General features: G+C 46.4%; 1 protein-coding gene across 1 annotated transcript in view; it reads right to left on the bottom strand.

The window, feature by feature from the left end:
• The window catches only part of LOC122390626, a 36,005-nt gene extending 22,757 nt beyond the window's left edge, over positions 1–13,248 (bottom strand). The window contains exons 1-3 of the mRNA XM_043383772.1: positions 12,891–13,248; positions 5,863–5,962; positions 620–773 (exon numbers count right to left, since the gene is read on the bottom strand). Coding sequence (XP_043239707.1) covers positions 620–773; positions 5,863–5,955 — 247 coding nt within the window. The 5' untranslated portion in view covers positions 5,956–5,962; positions 12,891–13,248. The remainder of the gene's footprint in view (positions 1–619; positions 774–5,862; positions 5,963–12,890) is intronic.
• Between the last annotated feature and the right edge of the window lie 6,845 nt (positions 13,249–20,093).

Raw genomic sequence — 20,093 nt, 5'->3', positions numbered from 1 at the left:
CTAGCATCTTCAACTCCGTAGCAGTGTCTCCCAATCTGCGGAAAGCTCAGCTGGTCGCATGATAACCGTGGCGAAGTTTTCTGGCTCTGCTTCAACGGCTCCTTCATATTCCCTTCATATCAGCATAAGCCAGATTTAGGCTAACTTGCAATTAAACGATCAAAAATGTTAGCTTAAGTTTCGTTAGGGTAAATTAAACGGTGTTTTATTTGGTTAGGCTAAGCCCGAAAAACGCGTATACATGGTATTGGCAGTCTCATGGCGTTTACGGCATGTCTGTATGTCTATTCTGTGATTTTATATGATTTTTTGAACATATGCCATTTTTGGTCGGAAACTTAGAAATCATGACGTCACTAAAACCTCGATATCTCAAAAATTTTCCGACCGATGTTTTTGAAACTTTGTCACAATAAACTTCAATAAATTCCGTACAGGTACCTAAAATTTGGCGCGCCGGCGCGCCGTTTTTATGCTATGGCCCGGCGAAAAAAAGTGGGGGCGTTTAACGCCCCCCCCCCCAGCAACTCGCGGGTTATCCACCCTTGCTCCTCCCATTCGCCCGTCGCAGAGTCCTGCCCTTCCTCCACTCCCCACCCGCCCCTGAGTCGCCACTCACGTGTATAGTCCTTTTTGGGTAGCCGAGGGGTCTCTGTGCGCGGGGCGGGCAGGTCGTCGCCCGGCTGTTTTCGGTAGGGGGCCGGAGGCCACTTGAGGTCACCGCGCGCCCGCACAGGGACACGCTGGGACATCTGCTGGTCGTTCTGATAGGCCTGTAGCCGGTCAGGGCAGGTCAGCAGGGTCAGTGGGGTCAGGTCAGGTCAGGGCAGGTCAGGGCAGGTCAGTAGGGTCAGACTAGGAGAGTCAGTAGTTCAGACCAGGAGGGTTAGGTCAGGTCAGAGCAGGTCAGGGCAGGTCAGTAGGGTCAGACTAGGAGAGTCAGTAGCTCAGACCAGGAGGGTTAGGCCAGGTCAGGTCTACAAATCTCAATTGAATACCATCTTTTTGGTACACCGATACCAAACCGATACCAACTTGGTATTCGGTAATATAACAATTTTGGTATTTCGTTGGTATTGAGAAACCTTGGTAATGTGTTTACTTAACGTTAGAAATTTGGTAAAAGGTAGGCATTTTTATCCTAATTTGCTAGTTGGATCGGTTTTGTTTTCTGTTCCAGATTTCGGTTTGTATTTGGTTTGGTAACGGTTTGCAAATAACCTGTGATCGACATCACTTGTCAGAACAGTTCAAATTAGGCCCGGTCAGACAGATTAGACTGAAAATAACCAATACTTTGTCAAGGTCAGAAGTCAGAACAGACCGGACTGGTCAATGTCACATATCACGAAAATCAATTAAAACAGAGAAAACACAGACAGGTTACGAAACACAACTGAAAAGCCAGAGGAATTAGACAGGTCAGGTCGGTGACCGAAATGGGTACCTACTAAAGCGCTGAACGCCTCCAGATGTATGTAAAATGCGGGAAAGTCGGGTCAAGTCTGAACAATCAGTGGGAGTGACAGCGACAGTTGCAAATAGACGAACGGGCTGACAGACAGACAGACAGACAGACAGACAGACAGACAGACAGACCTCACTCCTCTTCTGACTGATCTGTGCTGCCGCCTCGTGTACCGGTATGACACATTGTACTGGTACTAACTAACCTGTGCTGCCGCCTCGTGTACCGGTATGACACATTGTACTCGTACTAACTAACCTGTGCTGCCGCCTCGTGTACCGGTATGACACATTGTACTCGTACTAACTAGCCTGTGCTGCTGCCTCGTGTACCGGTATGACACATTGTACTCGTACTAACTAACCTGTGCTGCCGCCTCGTGTACCGGTATGACACATTGTACTCGTACTATCTAACCTGTGCTGCCGCCTCGTGTACAGGTATGACACATTGTACTCGTACTAACTAACCTGTGCTGCCGCCTCGTGTACCGGTATGACACATTGCACTCGTACTTACTGACCTGTGCTGCCGCCTCGTGTACCGGTATGACACATTGTACTCGTACTAACTAACCTGAGCGGCAGCCTCGTGTACCGGTATGACACATTGTACTCGTACTAACTAACCTGTGCTGCCGCCTCGTGTACCGGTATGACACATTGTACTCGTACTAACTGACCTGTGCTGCCGCCTCGTGTACCGGTATGACATATTGCACTCGTACTAACTAACCTGTGTTGCCGCCTCGTGTACCGGTATGACACATTGTACTCGTACTAACTAACCTGTGCTGCCGCCTCGTGTACCGGTATGACACATTGTACTCGTACTAACTGACCTGTGCTGCCGCCTCGTGTACCGGTATGACACATTGTACTCGTACTAACTAACCTGTGCTGCCGCCTCGTGTACCGGTATGACACATTGTACTCGTACTAACTAACCTGTGCTGCCGCCTCGTGTACAGGTATGCCACATTGCACTCGTACTAACTAACCTGTGCTGCCGCCTCGTGACCCGGTATGACACAATGTACTCGTACTAACTAACCTGTGCTGCCGCCTCGTGTACCGGTATGACACATTGTACTCGTACTAACTAACCTGTGCTGCCGCCTCGTGTACCGGTATGACATATTGCACTCGTACTAACTAACCTGTGTTGCCGCCTCGTGTACCGGTATGACACATTGCACTCGTACTAACTAACCTGTGCTGCCGCCTCGTGTACCGGTATGACACACTGTGCTCGTACTAACTAACCTGTGCTGCCGCCTCGTGACCCGGTATGACACAATGTACTCGTACTAACTAACCTGTGCTGCCGCCTCGTGTACCGGTATGACACACTGTACTGGTACTAACTAACCTGTGCTGCCGCCTCGTGTACAGGTATGACACATTGTACTCGTACTAACTAACCTGTGCTGACGCCTCGTGTACTGGTACTGGTACTAACTAACCTGTGCTGCCGCCTCGTGTACCGGTACTGGTACTAACTAACCTGTGCTGCCGCCTCGTGTACCGGTATGACACACTGTGCTCGTACTAACTAACCTGTGCTGCCGCCTCGTGACCCGGTATGACACAATGTACTCGTACTAACTAACCTGTGCTGCCGCCTCGTGTACCGGTATGACACATTGTACTCGTACTAACTAACCTGTGCTGCCGCCTCGTGTACCGGTATGACACATTGTACTCGTACTAACTAACCTGTGTTGCCGCCTCGTGTACCGGTATGACGCATTGTACTCGTACTAACTAACCTGTGCTGCCGCCTCGTGTACCGGTATGACACACTGTGCTCGTACTAACTAACCTGTGCTGACGCCTCGTGTACTGGTATGACACATTGTACTCGTACTAACTGACCTGTGCTGCCGCCTCGTGTACCGGTATGACACATTGTACTCGTACTAACTAGCCTGTGCTGCCGCCTCGTGTACCGGTATGACACATTGTACTGGTACTAACTAACCTGTGCTGCCGCCTCGTGTACCGGTATGACACATTGTACTCGTACTAACTAGCCTGTGCTGCCGTCACGTGTACCGATATGACACATTGTACTCGTACTAACTAACCTGTGCTGCCGCCTCGTGTACCGGTATGACACATTGTACCTACTGGTACTAACTAACCTGTGCTGCCGCCTCGTGTACCGGTATGACACATTGTACTCGTACTAACTAACCTGTGCTGCCGCCTCGTGTACCGGTATGACACATTGTACTCGTACTAACTAACCTGTGCTGCCGCCTCGTGTACCGGTATGACACATTGTACTCGTACTAACTAACCTGTGCTGCCGCCTCGTGTACCGGTATGACATACTGTGCTCGTACTTACTAACCTGTGCTGCCGCCTCGTGTACAGGTATGACACATTGTACTCGTACTTACTAACCTGTGCTGCCGCCTCGTGACCCGGTATGACACAATGTACTCGTACTAACTAACCTGTGCTGCCGCCTCGTGTACCGGTATGACACATTGTACTCGTACTAACTAATCTGTGCTGCCGCCTCGTGTACCGGTATGACACATTGTACTCTTACTAACTAACCTGTGCTGCCGCCTCGTGTACAGGTATGACACATTGTACTCGTACTTACTAACCTGTGCTGACGCCTCGTGTACTGGTACTGGTACTAACTAACCTGTGCTGCCGCCTCGTGTACCGGTACTGGTACTAACTAACCTGTGCTGCCGCCTCGTGTACTGGTCTGACACATTGTACTCGTACTAACTAACCTGTGCTGCCGCCTCGTGTACCGGTATGACACATTGTACTCGTACTAACTAACCTGTGCTGACGCCTCGTGTACTGGTACTGGTACTAACTAACCTGTGCTGCCGCCTCGTGTACCGGTACTGGTACTAACTAACCTGTGCTACCGCCTCGTGCACCGGTATGACACATTGTACTCGTACTAACTAACCTGTGCTGCCGCCTCGTGCACCGGTATGACACATTGTACTCGTACTAACTAACCTGTGCTGCCGCCTCATGTACCGGTACTGGTGCTAACTAACCTGTGCTGCCGCCTCGTGTACCGGTATGACACATTGTACTCGTACTAACTAACCTGTGCTGCCGCCTCGTGTACCGGTATGACACATTGTACTCGTACTAACTAACCTGTGCTGCCGCCTCGTGTACAGGTATGACACATTGTACTCGTACTTACTAACCTGTGCTGCCGCCTCGTGACCCGGTATGACACAATGTACTCGTACTAACTAACCTGTGCTGCCGCCTCGTGTACAGGTATGACACATTGTACTCGTACTTACTAACCTGTGCTGCCGCCTCGTGACCCGGTATGACACAATGTACTCGTACTAACTAACCTGTGCTGCCGCCTCGTGTACCGGTATGACACATTGTACTCGTACTAACTAATCTGTGCTGCCGCCTCGTGTACCGGTATGACACATTGTACTCGTACTAACTAACCTGTGCTGCCGCCTCGTGTACAGGTATGACACATTGTACTCGTACTTACTAACCTGTGCTGCCGCCTCGTGACCCGGTATGACACAATGTACTCGTACTAACTAACCTGTGCTGCCGCCTCGTGTACCGGTATGACACATTGTACTCGTACTAACTAACCTGTGCTGCCGCCTCGTGTACCGGTATGACACATTGTACTCTTACTAACTAACCTGTGCTGCCGCCTCGTGTACAGGTATGACACATTGTACTCGTACTTACTAACCTGTGCTGACGCCTCGTGTACTGGTACTGGTACTAACTAACCTGTGCTGCCGCCTCGTGTACCGGTACTGGTACTAACTAACCTGTGCTGCCGCCTCGTGTACTGGTCTGACACATTGTACTCGTACTAACTGACCTGTGCTGCCGCCTCGTGTACCGGTATGACACATTGTACTCGTACTAACTAACCTGTGCTGACGCCTCGTGTACTGGTACTGGTACTAACTAACCTGTGCTGCCGCCTCGTGTACCGGTACTGGTACTAACTAACCTGTGCTGCCGCCTCGTGCACCGGTATGACACATTGTACTCGTACTAACTAACCTGTGCTGCCGCCTCGTGCACCGGTATGACACATTGTACTCGTACTAACTAACCTGTGCTGCCGCCTCGTGCACCAGTATGACACATTGTACTCGTACTAACTAACCTGTGCTGCCGCCTCGTGTACCGGTACTGGTGCTAACTAACCTGTGCTGCCGCCTCGTGTACCGGTATGACACATTGTACTCGTACTAACTAACCTGTGCTGCCGCCTCGTGTACCGGTACTGGTACTAACTAACCTGTGCTGCCGCCTCGTGTACCGGTATGACACATTGTACTCGTACTAACTAACCTGTGCTGCCGCCTCGCGGTATGACACATTGTACTCGTACTAACTAACCTGTGCTGCCGCCTCGTGTACCGGTATGACGTGTTTGACATTTTGCTGCTGTGGGGCCCGGCAGGCCGTCGTATAGGCGGTCGACGCGTTCATCGTTTTACTGTGAACAGATACAAATATTCGTGTTCAGCCTCTGAACAGACAAAATGATGATATTGAGTCAAAAGTGTAATCGCTGAAGGCGTTTATATTTAGCCTGTAGACAGACAAGTGTGCAGACTTTGCCTGCGTCTGTGATGTCCGCTCTTATTTAGCCGCCAGCCACCCTTGTTTCGGGGTATTCAGCCAGTAGTGGTGAAGACGACGGAGCGCAGCTACCGCTGGTAGCTGGGGCTAACACGCATATGAAGCGAGGAGTACGAGTAGGTTCGGTAGGAACCGGGGGCGTCGCCACGGTCCCCAAAATTGTACGGACACATTCCGTAGGCCAACGAGTTCTTTAAAATGGCAATCTCCGATTTTCCATAAAATGCGTTATTCACCCCAAAAATTCAAAAAACTATATTTTTTGGAAAACAGCTAATAATATCCAAAATTTTGGGAATTTCCAAAAAAACCGGATATATGTTGTAGAGCTCTATTAGAACATTAGATGCCCCAAATTTCAACTTTCTATCTTGATTGTTGACCCCCAAATTGTAAAAAATAGCTTCAACATGCATAGGGCATGGTGACGTCATAAGCATTTTCGTGAATTAGAGGCACTTTTGAACATCGCAAGTGAAAACAAATGGCACCACTAGATTCTTGGGACAAAGCTCGTCTAGAAAAGTGTATTTTTATGTCAAAAATAAAAAGTTGAAAAATGGACTTTTTTTCTTAGCCCTCGTTTAGTTATGTATGGTATAAACGATTTTTTATGTTTTCAATGCACACTTATCACCAGCACAGTGACTTGGGGTCATATATAACCATTACCATCGGATTCGGCGTGAAAAATAAGCCATAAAACATGTGTCGCACGCCCATGTATCAGAAATTGAAAACCGTGACCTTTCGTGACCTGACCTGACCTTGACCCGTGCTTAGTATGACCCCTATACGCACATGGTACAGTCCACAGCAGAAGTAATGTGGGGTTTCAGTCATGGGTATGTTCTGCTTCTGAAGCTTAGGAACGATTAGCCAGACTACAATGAAACTTTGAATGTAGCTTATATGTATCGTCACCCTTGCAGCTGCAACTTTAGCTATTGACATCTTCTTTTCAATCACTTCGCATTAAACAATCGCCAGTCAAAGCCAACCGTTGAGTTTGGTAAAACCCTACATTACTTTAGCGGTGGGCTGTACCTTCACTAGGCCTTTGAGGTCATTTTTGGTGAGTTTCGAGTAGCAGCTATCGATTCCGCTGTCCGTAAGCCTAATCATGCAAAACCCCTGAATTTGACCTTTGACCTGACCTTGACCCGAAAGTTGACCTCAATCTGAAAATCTTAAGAGTGCTTTGGGAAGGTCTCGTAGAGACCTTTCGAACGCCGCCTCGCGGGGCTCGATACGACCATTGGTTCTTGAGATAACAGGGGGGGGGGGGGTCGGATCCGCCCCCCCCCCCCCAGGCTGTCGTGAGTACGGAAATAGCCCAGGCGGTGCCGGGTTAAACCAAAGCTGTCAAAGTATAGCTGAAACTTAGTTATAAATCAGCTGACATATTTCGTCATGGTGGTATTTCCGACAGAGGGTCGTCGTATGCGCAGCAAAAAATAAATAAGATCCGTTCAAACTTCTGACGAAGCACGTCAATAAATGTGCAATTTTTCGCACAAAAAGCCGTAAACTTGAAGTCAGTTTTCTACAACTGAGCGGAATACTAAGTGGTCATGAAACATTTTTTTTTTGTTATTTTAGAAGAAACAAGCTGCTGCGCCACTTGCTTTGCTGCGTGGTCATAAAATGCGGCACCAGCCAATTTGCTTTCGAATGGTGTTCGATTCATGCCGATGTGTCGTCTAGAGGCAGAGATATGGACGGAAACGTGAAGAGGAAAATCTTGAACTTGAGGACTGCTCGGAGGACTCTGATAAGTGAAATGTCGGTGATTCGGGGTCAAGTCGGGTCAACGTCAACCGTCTCGAAACGGCGTTTCGAGACGTAGATAACAATATCGCTAGTGTAGTTAACCTTCGCGCATGTAGGGGTTTGCTGCAACCCCCCCCCCCCCCGAGGTTTTTCTTAGCTACACGCCGAACCGTTTCAGATAGCCTGCTCAAATTTTCAGTACCCTCTGGGGCATCCTTTGCGTAACTTTTGGTATTTCTTTTGTCAAGGTCATGTCAGGTCACGGAGTTATGACGTCATAAAGGGAACAACCTCCGGCCAGATTTACGCCAAATTGGAGATTGCTTCACATTGGTATAAATGCCGACTGACCTGACACACTGATGGATTGTTTTAGAATCGCAACTGGCTGATTTGACATTGGCACAATGTCCGTTGACATTTTGAAGGTTACTAAAGGTCAAGGTAAGGTCAGTGACCTCGGTTGACCTGTAATGACTTCTTGCACTTGTATGCCTTTTCGGGGTATTTTGATGCCATGAATTCGAATTAGCTATCCATTTCAGGCATTGTCGGTTGTTTCTTGTAGTTCATTTTGGGTCAGGGTCAGGTCAGTGACGTCACACGCCTGACGTGACCCAATGCAAAAATGACCTTGCAGACTTCCGATGCTCCCAACGCATCATTTTTAGAGTTATGACATCGAAATACACACCAAACGATAGAGAATTGATCAAGGATCACGATAGTGAAGATTTCAATTCGATATCTCTTACCGTTTTGCCGGAAACGGCGCAGAAATCTGAAAAAGTTAGATTTTTTTTTTCGAAACTTTGACCTTTGACCGGTCATAAGTAGGTTAAATGATGACCTAGGACCAAAAAATATACCACCAATCGCGAGATCTCGTTGAGAGCAATCCGTTGGTCTTTTCCGCTAAGCTTTACGATGCTCCGTTTTCAAACGCCAGGGGGGGATCGCACCAACCCCCTCCCCCCTGCATGGGCGAAGGTGGCAAAACACCGTTTACGGGCGAGGGTTAACCCCTTTGACGATTGTGATGATTTGCGTCTTTTCATGTCCTTAATTTGCAATTTGCTTTAAACCCTGATTTTTGGCGATTTTTTAAACATTTACCACTTTTTGACTAAAAACGCCATGTAGTTACATCACTAAAGTCTATATATCTAAAAAAAAATCGATTTTTTTTTCTTAAAAATTGCACAGGAGACGTCAAAGTGATGGGGGAGAAGGTACGCCAAGTTTCAAGTAGATAGCGAAAGTGGTTCATGAGTTATTCAATAAAAACGGAGGGGGGTCGGATCCGACCCCCCCTCCCCAGGCGGTCGCGGGTTAACTGGTTTGAGTTGCTGAATCATGATTAGGCGGATTGAATGATAAGCTCTCAACTGAAATTTGTCTGTGAAATTAATGGCCCACAATATCCGAGCCGGTAGCCGTAACGTCTCGCTGCGATCTGACGTCACTTCTGACCTGGTCGCCATGGCCAGCGTCTCGTCGTCCGACGTGAATGACGTCATGTCTGGTCTAGTGGCCTCGTTTTCTAGCTGGGTCTCGTTTCATAAAGTGAGTCCGTAACTTGCGCCGGTTTTTGGTATTGTATTGCGTTGAATTTATTTGCCTTGCAAGCAAGAACAGAAGGGAGAAGGGCAAATAAATGTATCGCTTCACATGCGCTTGCAATACAAGCCCAAAAACTGGCGTAAGTTACGGACTCGCTTTATGAAACGAGGCCCAGGTCTGAAGCCTGATCCAACCCCGTCTACTCTCGCTCTTCCAGTTAGACCTTTCTGTTTCTGTTTTATGCTATTTCAACATGGTTTACCAGCAACCGCTGTTTCCGTTTTGATGATCCATTTCTAGCACATGTCTTCTACAAGTACTACTGGCCCTTTCCCGTCACCTTCCAGTTACCCTGAGTTCTGACTCCTTTCCTCTCTTGCCGTCCCTCCCCAGCTGCCCTCTGTCCTGACTGGTGACCCCTCCCCGGCCCCTCCCACCGGCAGTCTGGCCGTCCGACTCCCCCTCCGCCCTTCCCCTTCCCCCCGGTCGGTCTGGATATTCTGCCCGCGGCCAGTGGTTCTGGAGCCCCCTCGCTGAATGTCTGACCTCAAAAATAGCCCGCGGCGTGCCAAACGGTCGAGTGAGCCGACAGAGGCGGATCGAGGTCAGCTTCTGAGGGGAGGTCCTCCACGCAAAATCCCACAACAGTAATCAAACATAGGAAAGTAAATGATGGGTAACTTAGTCTCAAGTACAAATGCGACCTGTTTGGCTAACTGCCCTCCCTGTTTGAGCTCCTGGAGTCGCCTCTGTCGCTCGAAGGAGGCGGTCTGGAATCCACCTCGGACCGCCCCGAACAATAACACCGCCCGCCGACCTAGCTGAACTCCGCGGCGTGGTGATGTGTTGACACGGGCTCACATGAACACCCGTCTGGGGTGTCCGAGCGCCTTGGGCTGACGACAAGGTAACACTCAGTGACACAGTTTTTGTTAGCTGAGGTTACCGGTTCACACCGCGCTGTGGTAGCGTTACGCACGAAATTAAAACACGGAGAGGGGACGATAGGCCAGGTGATGGCTAATTTGATCGGGTAAAAACGGAAATTGTTTGGATAAAGAGCGGCCAAGGCCACCTGTTAGTCAGGGTTCGGTTACTGTGATAGCTCACTTGTGATATATCTGCTAGTAGAGTTAGCAATGATATGTCGATGACCTGTATGATTCATGGTATGCATATGCAGACATATCCAGAGTTCCTACAAAGTGAACTTCACCCGCGCACCGACGGGGGTCTGCGCCAACTTCGCACCGACGGGGGGGGGGGGCGGATGACCGTCCCCCCCTGAGATCTCGAGAACGAAGCAAGATAGCGACAAGCGGTAAACGGCATCGGATACGCACGGTCAAGATCTACAATTTTTACAAAGATCATTTTCAGGTCAGGTCAAAGATGACGTCACAGGGGTCGAAAAAGTCAAAATGGCGGCGCTAGATATGGAGAGAGTTTTTCTCGAATAACTTTCGAATTAGTCAAGATAGGAACAAACTAAGGGCATCAGTCACGATGTTAGTGTTTATTGAAGCTTGCGATGTTCACCGATGATAACATTATACCGTCACCGCAGCCTAAAGTGGAGGCAAGTTGACCCACTATGTTAATTCCTTGCATTACTTGATGAGGTATTCCTATTGGTGTTATCCGAGCCAGTTCTACCTCGCCCACTTCCTGACATAGACTTCCATCCACCCCTCCCCCTCCATGGTCCCTGCCAACCAGCGCGGTCCGCGACTGGGATGGTCTCCACTCCCCGCATCTCGTAGACAATACTTCGGTGTGTACCTACCTTTTATAGGTAGGTATATGATTAGGATGGATGGTCCTGCAGTCGTTCTGCACCTGGTGAAAATCCTGGCAGCTTTCTCGTTTGTTACTGATATGCACGTATGCAGGTCAATTACGACAATTTATTTTTAGGACATGGCGCCTTACAGAGCTTTACCAACTGGCAACAGAATACATGTCCTTTTCCATTGGTTGGGCAAGTTGGTGCTGGGAGTGGTTGCTAAGGATACACGTACGGGGACCCACAGTTGCTACTGTATACGTAACCCCAACTCTAGCCGTCTGTCCTGTCCAGAAACAACCGATAACATTGATATCGACTGCCGGTCCCTGTACAAGAGCATGGCTGGGGTTTTCTGTGCGTGTCATCTGACAGCTTATCGCTGTTCCCTGTGAGGGTGCTGGGACAATTTCCTCAGGGTCGCTGTACAGTAGCAACTGCGGGTTCCCGTACACTCATCAAAATCGGGTCATTTCACTCCAAATTAATTATTCTTGTAGACGGCTAATTTAGATCCAACGATCTATAAGCCCTATATGATGACCATTGACCACTCTGTATCGGTGTCCTAATGGCTTATCAGGTTGTCAGTCGGCACTCGTAGCACCAGTACAGTGGATATTTCTTTGGTGCAACGCCATATGCGATATGGTATTTATGGTCCGGTGTTTCACAGCCAACGATGCACCATTTATACGGGCTAAAGCCCAGATCATAACGAGAAACATCCATCGATAATCAGATGACGACCTGGCTGTTTGTATTTATCTATGTTCCAAGGCAATGGCAGAATAAACGATATCAACAACGATTTGCAGCTGCTTTGTTTCTGAGACAAATAAAATTGATAGCTTTTTTTATAGTACTGCCGGTAATAAAAGAAGCTGCTGCATTTGCATACCTACTTGATATGATGGAGGAACGTCAAAGAAAAGACTATCACATTTCACAAATGTTGCTAAATGCATAATTCATCAAACATATTTGCATTATAAACTTTTACAATCGTCACCATACCTTTACAAACTGTCTATTTTTGTCGATAAACTCATGTTTGGCTAGCCAAGAGTGACTGAAAAAAATGAAGCATAAGAAAATAAACATATCACAGCAACGTTCCATTTAGCTCCAAATTTTCCCTCGAGCAGCTCACCCCAAATAGGGCCTGTCTCGTTCGGTCCATTAATTAAGTAAAAGGTGTTCCCGCAACCCCTTCATTGCTTAGCAGCATTTGTGTGTGTAAAATTCCGCACCAATGACAGTCGAGAGGAGCTGCTCACTGCAGTGAGTAACAGCCGATTGAGGTACTGAGCTGCTGCAAGCCGATGGAATGCTAGGGCCGATAAGAAGCGTTGCTTTGCATTTACAGATAGGTTTGCAACATTTCCTGACATGCCAAGGCGCACTTTAATATGAGTCGCAGTCTAAATATGCGAATTTTAGCAAAAAAAAAAAAACACACACACACGAATCTCCATTTCCATTATCTCTTTCCTTTCTCTCTATATCTCTTTTGCTTCATCTCTCGCTCTCCCTCTCCATCCTTTCCCACCTCTCTCTCTCTCTCTCTCTCTCTCTCTCTCTCTCTCTCTCTCTCTCTCTCTCTCTCTCTCTCTCTCTCTCTCTCTCTCTCTCTCTCTCTCTCTTCCCCCTTCCTTACCTTGTAGTATTGTCCGTCCTCTGAGTCCACAGTCCGTCCACTCCTCACTCTCGCTCAGCGGCAGCCCGACTCTCCCCGCCCTCTCGGTCCGACGCGGCTCGACTCTCTCTTCGTCGGTAAAGTCGACACCGACGAGCAGCACGGTGAGTGAATCAGCCGTCTGACAGCGGGTGAATCAGCCGTCTGACAGCGGATGGAGAGTTCCAAACAAAACACCGAGTGTCGGCCCACACCCACCGCCCTGCCGACCTGCCGACCACCGACCACCGCCTGCCGACCTGCCGAATACCGCCCACCGCCCACCGGCCACAGACCTGCCGACCGGCCAGCCGGACAGCCGCTCACTCCAATAGCCCCTAGCCGGCATAATCGCCATCCTCTGTACACACACTGCTCGGGGTTACATGAGCAGAGTTATTAATACGCATTACAAACGGACTACAATGGTGAGCGAATAGGAAAATCCGTTCCTGATACGCATTTACTTGCTCATGTAACCCCGGTAACTGGCAACTGCAGCACCGACTGCACCGACTGCAGCTTGACCGGCAGACCGGCCGGCCATCTTACCGAGCATCGACCACCAGCCACCGACCGAAGCTGCCAACCAGCCACTGGATGCTGGCAAATTCTGAAGTCACGTGTTATTTTTATCAACCTTCGATTGGAAATGTCAAGTTGCATGAAAGAGATGACCTCAGGCGCATTTGGGAGAAGCAAAATGTAAGGCAAAAGATAAATATCTTAGAGAGGAATGATACATTTTGCACTTTTTAAGAGTTGGATCATTTTGGGCAATGCTATCTTACACGGTATAAGTATGATGAGAATTTGCATTTTCTGAACGCGCATGAATGAAAGCATGGCACTATATCCTTCGCCCCAGTGTGTGTGGGGGGGGGCATGTGTTACCACCCTGTCGCGTTTTTTGCGTGTGAATAAAAAACCGCGGCGCGTAGCGGCGCGCCGCTTGGAGTAGCTTTTTTGTACATCAACTTTGGACAATGTGTGAAATTTTTAACCCAGGTCATGTCAGGTCAGGTCACCAGGTCAAGTTAACTGACCAAACCTAAAAAAAGTTTGCAATCATGTCCAGCCTGCAGTGTTTGTCAGAAAGGTTTCAAACTTGGTGGATTGCATGATGTTATGGACGCGTACAATTTGTATATCTCGGATTTTTGATGTCCGTGACCTGAGGTCAGGTCAGTGGCGTGGCCTTACCGTCAATGGAGAAAAATGAAAATGCCTCTAGATCCGTGTGTACGGATAGGAACAGTCCAAATACACGTATTTCAGAATCACAATGATTTGGACCACCCGTGACGACCAAGGTGCCTTTTTTGCTGAAAGCCTCTAGAAAGGTCATCCGAGGTCATTTGAGGCTACAAACAGTTTGTTTGCCAATAACTCTCGATTGAAAAGACAGGACGCTGGGGATGGTCTCATTGTGTTTGTCTTGTTGAGACGCATCGACTGATATGCAACATGACCTTTTCCGGTCAGGTCATGACCTTGACCTGAGGTCAAATTTTCAAATTGACCTTTCAAGGTCAAATTATAGTTCAATCGACGCGTCTCGGCGAGAGGAACACGACTATGGCAATATAAATGTTTTGGCTTTTGGGGCATTCCACGATAGATCGACCAAAAAAAAATTAAATTGACACCCTCATATTTTATTTTTCGCTCAAAATTGGTGTATAGGGTAGAAATGGGCGGGAAAGCCAGCTGTGGCAAGGATAATTTTTTTTGACCTACAGTTTTCGAGATATAGCCTCGGGCAATTCCTGGAGGTCACGCAGCAACCCTATGTTTGGCGGCTCATAACTCAGAAACTATTGATTTTTGTATAAGGATAACTTTATGTCTTCCAACTCAAAATTAACCAAGAAAACTTTTGGCTATCTCGGATTTTCGATTTTCGAAAATTTTGGTCACGTGACCTCTTGACCTATTTTTTGAAGAGTGACCTTGACACTTTCCCACCTGAAAGTTAAAATTTGGTCTGATGACGATTCAAGCCTTATCAATGGTCGTTCATATGCGACAATAAAAAACATGGCTATCGGCCTGCATTGACCTCAGGTCAGGTCATCTTTGTGACCTGCCCATTATAAGTCAATGGCAAAAGTACCGGCTAGGCCACTAAAACGCATCGGACTGGTACAGTTACTTCATAGTCATACCATATTAGGTTATTATTGATCACTCTGGTGCAATTTTGCATCAGTGACCCGCGGAAAGGTCATCCGAGGTCACATTATGACTCACGACATTCATATGCCTTTTATGTCTATATCTTTTGATAGAATAGGTATAGGGATTTGGGAAACACATCAATTAGTTCACTTTGGCCAGGCGCATCATGCCATACGCAGCCTTATATGTTAAGGTCATTTCGTGACCTTGACCTAGGGTCAAATTTTGGTCAAATTTCATATTTGACCTTTCGAAATAAAAACTTATACAATTCGATCCGACTGGAAAAAGCAAACACGATAGCGCTATTTTATACATCTGACTTCATAAACATAATAAGATATTGGCGAAAAACGTTTTTATTCCGTGAAAAAATGTTTATTTTCAGCCAGATTAAATAACAATATTTTGGCGTGGTAAAGGCATTCGAGGTGCATAGACACGTTGGCGTAAGTACTTGTACCTAAGCAATTCACGCTCATATGACTCGGTGTTGCGGTCATTTCTACAGGTACCAATCTAAAAAAAAATAGCATAGGTAGATATGTGATGATCAGCAGTTTCGTACATTTGGCATGAATAATAATCACTCACATAAATCACTCACAAGCTCGCTTCGCCAGGGCCAAAACTGTGAAGGGGACGAGACAGTACCACAGATTCTGTCCAGCTGACCTGACCACAGTCCGCGTCCACGAGCTTTCAGAAGATCGGGAGGGCAAGGAAGTCAAAGTGTCTTAGATAAGCACATACAAAGTAGACGAGTTTGGAAAGTTGCACTGTTGGATCGGACCAATGTTGTGTTGTGTTGTTGTGAATATGTTGTCGGTTTGCTGTGTGCCGTGCGTGCCGATTAGGGTGTACATAGGAAAATGTTTTGTGTGAGTGATTATTATTCATGCCAAATGTACGAAACTGCTGATCATCACATATCTACCTATGCTATTTTTTTTAGATTGGTACCTGTAGAAATGACCGCAACACCGAGTCATATGAGCGTGAATTGCTTAGGTACAAGTACTTACGCCAACGTGTCTATGCACCTCGAATGCCTTTACCACGCCAAAATATTGTTATTTAATCTGGCTGGAAATAAACATTTTTCACGGAATAAAAACGTTTTTCGCCAATATCTTATTATGTTTATGAAGTCAGATGTATAAAATAGCGCCATCGTGTTTGCTTTTTCCAGTCGGATCGAATTGTATAAGTTTTTATTTCGAAAGGTCAAATATGAAATTTGACCAAAATTTGACCCTAGGTCAAGGTCACGAAATGACCTTAACATATAAGGCTGCGTATGGCATGATGCGCCTGGCCAAAGTGAACTAATTGATGTGTTTCCCAAATCCCTATACCTATTCTATCAAAAGATATAGACATAAAAGGCATATGAATGTCGTGAGTCATAATGTGACCTCGGATGACCTTTCCGCGGGTCACTGATGCAAAATTGCACCAGAGTGATCAATAATAACCTAATATGGTATGATTATGAAGTAACTGTACCAGTCCGATGCGTTTTAGTGGCCTAGCCGGTACTTTTGCCATTGACTTATAATGGGCAGGTCACAAAGATGACCTGACCTGAGGTCAATGCAGGCCGATAGCCATGTTTTTTATTGTCGCATATGAACGACCATTGATAAGGCTTGAATCGTCATCAGACCAAATTTTAACTTTCAGGTGGGAAAGTGTCAAGGTCACTCTTCAAAAAATAGGTCAAGAGGTCACGTGACCAAAATTTTCGAAAATCGAAAATCCGAGATAGCCAAAAGTTTCCTTGGTTGATTTTGAGTTGGAAGACATAAAGTTATCCTTATACAAAAGTCAATAGTTTTTGAGTTATGAGCCGCCAAACATAGGGTTGAAGCGTGACCTCCAGAAATTGCCCGAGGCTATATCTCGTTAACCGTTCGTCGAAAAAAAAATCATCGCCACAGCTGGCTTTCCGGCCCAAAACAACCCCCTAGACGAATGTTGAGCGAAAAATAAAATATGAGGGTGCACAGCTTTGGTCGATCTATCGTGGAATGCCCCTTTTCTTAGTCAAAAGTTATTGTCGAAAAACCCATTTCGTAAAAACAGCTATTTTTGGAGTTTTTGCCCTCTGGCTGGAGGCTAAACCGTTGACCTAAGGTCAAATTTGATAATATCCTTATCAAAAGAAGAGTTCAAAAGCTATCGATTGATTTTCCATGCATTTTCCAAGCAATCATAGTTCCTGAGATATATGCATGTTTTCTGAGAAATATAATGACATTTGGCAAATTGTGACCTTTGATGACCTCCAGTGACCCCCAATATTGCTCTAAGATGAAAAATGACCGAGATACTTTCAAACGGACGCATTAAGAGCTATCGACTGCTTTTTACCGCGTCTTTCTACCCCTCTTAGTTTTTGAGTCAGAGGTGGGTGGTAACATATATGCCCCCCATTAGGGCGAAGTTGGCTGAGACCGCCACTGGGACGCGGGTTATGTTTGAGGTCAGTGACCTGAATTGAACATGACATACAGTTGAGAAAATAACTGGTAAAAAAAAGTTCAGGTGCGCCTAGTTTCAGCTCTTTTTTATTGTGTGTTTTGGGTTATCACCAAAAAAATGAAAAAACGAAAACAACACCCTTAATGTTAGGTAACATTTACCCTAAAATAAGTTCTTAATGCCATTCACGACACAACTCTCCCCATTGTTTGGCTGTCTGACCAGGGTGACGAATGGTTATGTGTCCAGCGTTTGTGCTGCATCTTTTCCTCGTCCTCTCGTGCGCAGTGATGATGTGTAAATTGTAAAACCGCGTGGTGTCTCTTTTGTGAGTGAAAAAAGTCATTAGATGTGAGTGCAACCGCGTGGTATCTTACTTGCTCAAGTAAGCAAGCCCTTTTATAAAAAAAACTATTCGTATCCCAAATCTTATCACAAAACGCATAATCTAGCATATCATGTTATAACCTCAATATAGCTTATTGCGTCATATTTTTAGGGTGGTCTTATGCAACACAGATTCGGGTTTGTGACACAGCACCAAAAGTGACCAGACATAAGCTGTATTTTACTCGTAATAAAATTCACATATCCATGTATGTAATTGTATACTGCAACCGCTATCAAAGTCAGCAATGAGCAAAGTAAATCTACTGATTCCCAGCTTCGATAATAAATCGACTTGAATTAACTATTCTTTCAGCCTTCTCAAAACATGATGACTTCAGACGCTGATTCACAGTCGGCCCCCCCTCCCGTCACCTCCCCCCTCCGCCTCCCCCTGTCCGTGTCTCCGCCAATAGCCGTATCAGCTGATCGGCGCGTCTGCCGCGAGACCGGTAAGTATGTACAGTCTGTCTTAAAAGTACCGCGCAAAGTGACGGTGGATCCATCGAGCCTGATTGAGGAAGGGCCTGTTAAATTTGGGTCACCGAAGCAACTGACATCCTCGTCCGTTCCCTATGTCAATTGGTCGGTGACTTTCAAATTAAAGCAGGCCCTTTCTCGGTCAGGCTTCACTGAAAGAAAAAAATACCACCCTAGTTAGTTTTTGGGTGGTGGTCATATTTTGAACAGCCTTTTACTTATGGTAAACCAGTTTACGATCCAAATACTAGGCCCAATATCAAAGGAATACTATGCAACTACCAATGCTCATCAAAATACCATGGTCTTAGTACGGTAATATTTTTTCATCATACTACCTTGAAACTAAAGCATAACTAATAAGAAACCAAAGCTCTACTAACGCTAGTATTATCCTGGTACCGCCTACTAAGAAAAATACCACCCTAGTTAGTTTTCGAGTGGTGGTCATATTTTGAACAGCCTCTTACCTATGGTAAACTAACTTACGACCCAAATACTAGGCCTAATATGAATGTAAAACCATGTGAATACCAATGCCAGTAAAAATTACCATGGTATTAACACGGTAACTATATGTCGTCATACCATGCCCAAAAACCCACGTGATACTAGCACGAAACTAGGACTTTACTATCGTTAGCTACTCCCTGGTAATGCTTACTAATGACTTATCATGGTAAAACCATCCTTTTGTCATCTGGATACCAGCTTTGCTTTGCTGGCCAACCATCGTAAAACAATAGTTTACTATGTGACATTTATTGTGATATTACCAGTCGGTTAACAGGATCTTACTAGTCATCAACCAGCATGCTTCATATGCTGTGCTTTAGCCTATCCATGCCAAATTTGTTTATCATTACGACAGCCACTTACTGATGCACAACAGCATGCATGACAGTATCTACCTAGCAGTCGACAAAGCAGCTCTTCACTTTTCCAAAGCATCTACCTAGTAACCTACATGAAATATTTCACACATAAAAAGCATTTGGCCACAAACAAAGTTACGTCTGCACATAACCAAACAACGCGCATGAACAACAATTATTACAGTTCACTTTATCATCACAATGCAATCGGTCTCTTTTCACACAATCGTTGAATGTCGCCCTTCCAGCGATTTATCACGCAACACCTTCTCCAAGGGCATTGGTAGCCATATACCGAAGGTTCGAACTTCGAAAGCCAGCTCTGGAAAAGAGCAGGCATTGATATAATAAACCAATGGAAAGATTGATTGTGTGTGCTGCAGTGACACTCTATCTCCTACCCCTCCCACCTTGACTCGCAGTGTCCCGTGACCTAGCTCCCAGTTTGATGAAACAAGGATTTAAGATAAGTTGTTTTAAAAAAATGGCAGCATCTAATAGAACAGGGGATTTGTAGGGTGAGGAATTTAGCAAATTTGGGACATTAGGCCAGAGGCTGGTTCAGGTAAAATGCCCTATAATGAATTAATTGCCATGAGGTGCAGTGTTGAGTGTTGGCAATTCAAAATTCTACTCTTAACCAGCGCCCCACTGGGGTATGTTCTGTAACGCACTCCACTGGGGGAGGCGGGGGCTATTTATAGAACCCCCCCCCCCGCTCCAACTCCGAAACTACTGGCCGATTGTCAAAACTGAAACGGTCTGATAGCCCTGG

The sequence above is a fragment of the Amphibalanus amphitrite genome, unplaced genomic scaffold (genome assembly GCF_019059575.1).
Source record: "Amphibalanus amphitrite isolate SeventyFive unplaced genomic scaffold, NRLGWU_Aamphi_draft 000403F_arrow, whole genome shotgun sequence".
In the NCBI taxonomy this organism is placed as follows: Eukaryota; Metazoa; Arthropoda; class Thecostraca; order Balanomorpha; family Balanidae; genus Amphibalanus; species Amphibalanus amphitrite.
Note: the sequence above shows the minus strand (reverse complement) of the source record. Positions and strands in the feature narration are given on the sequence as shown.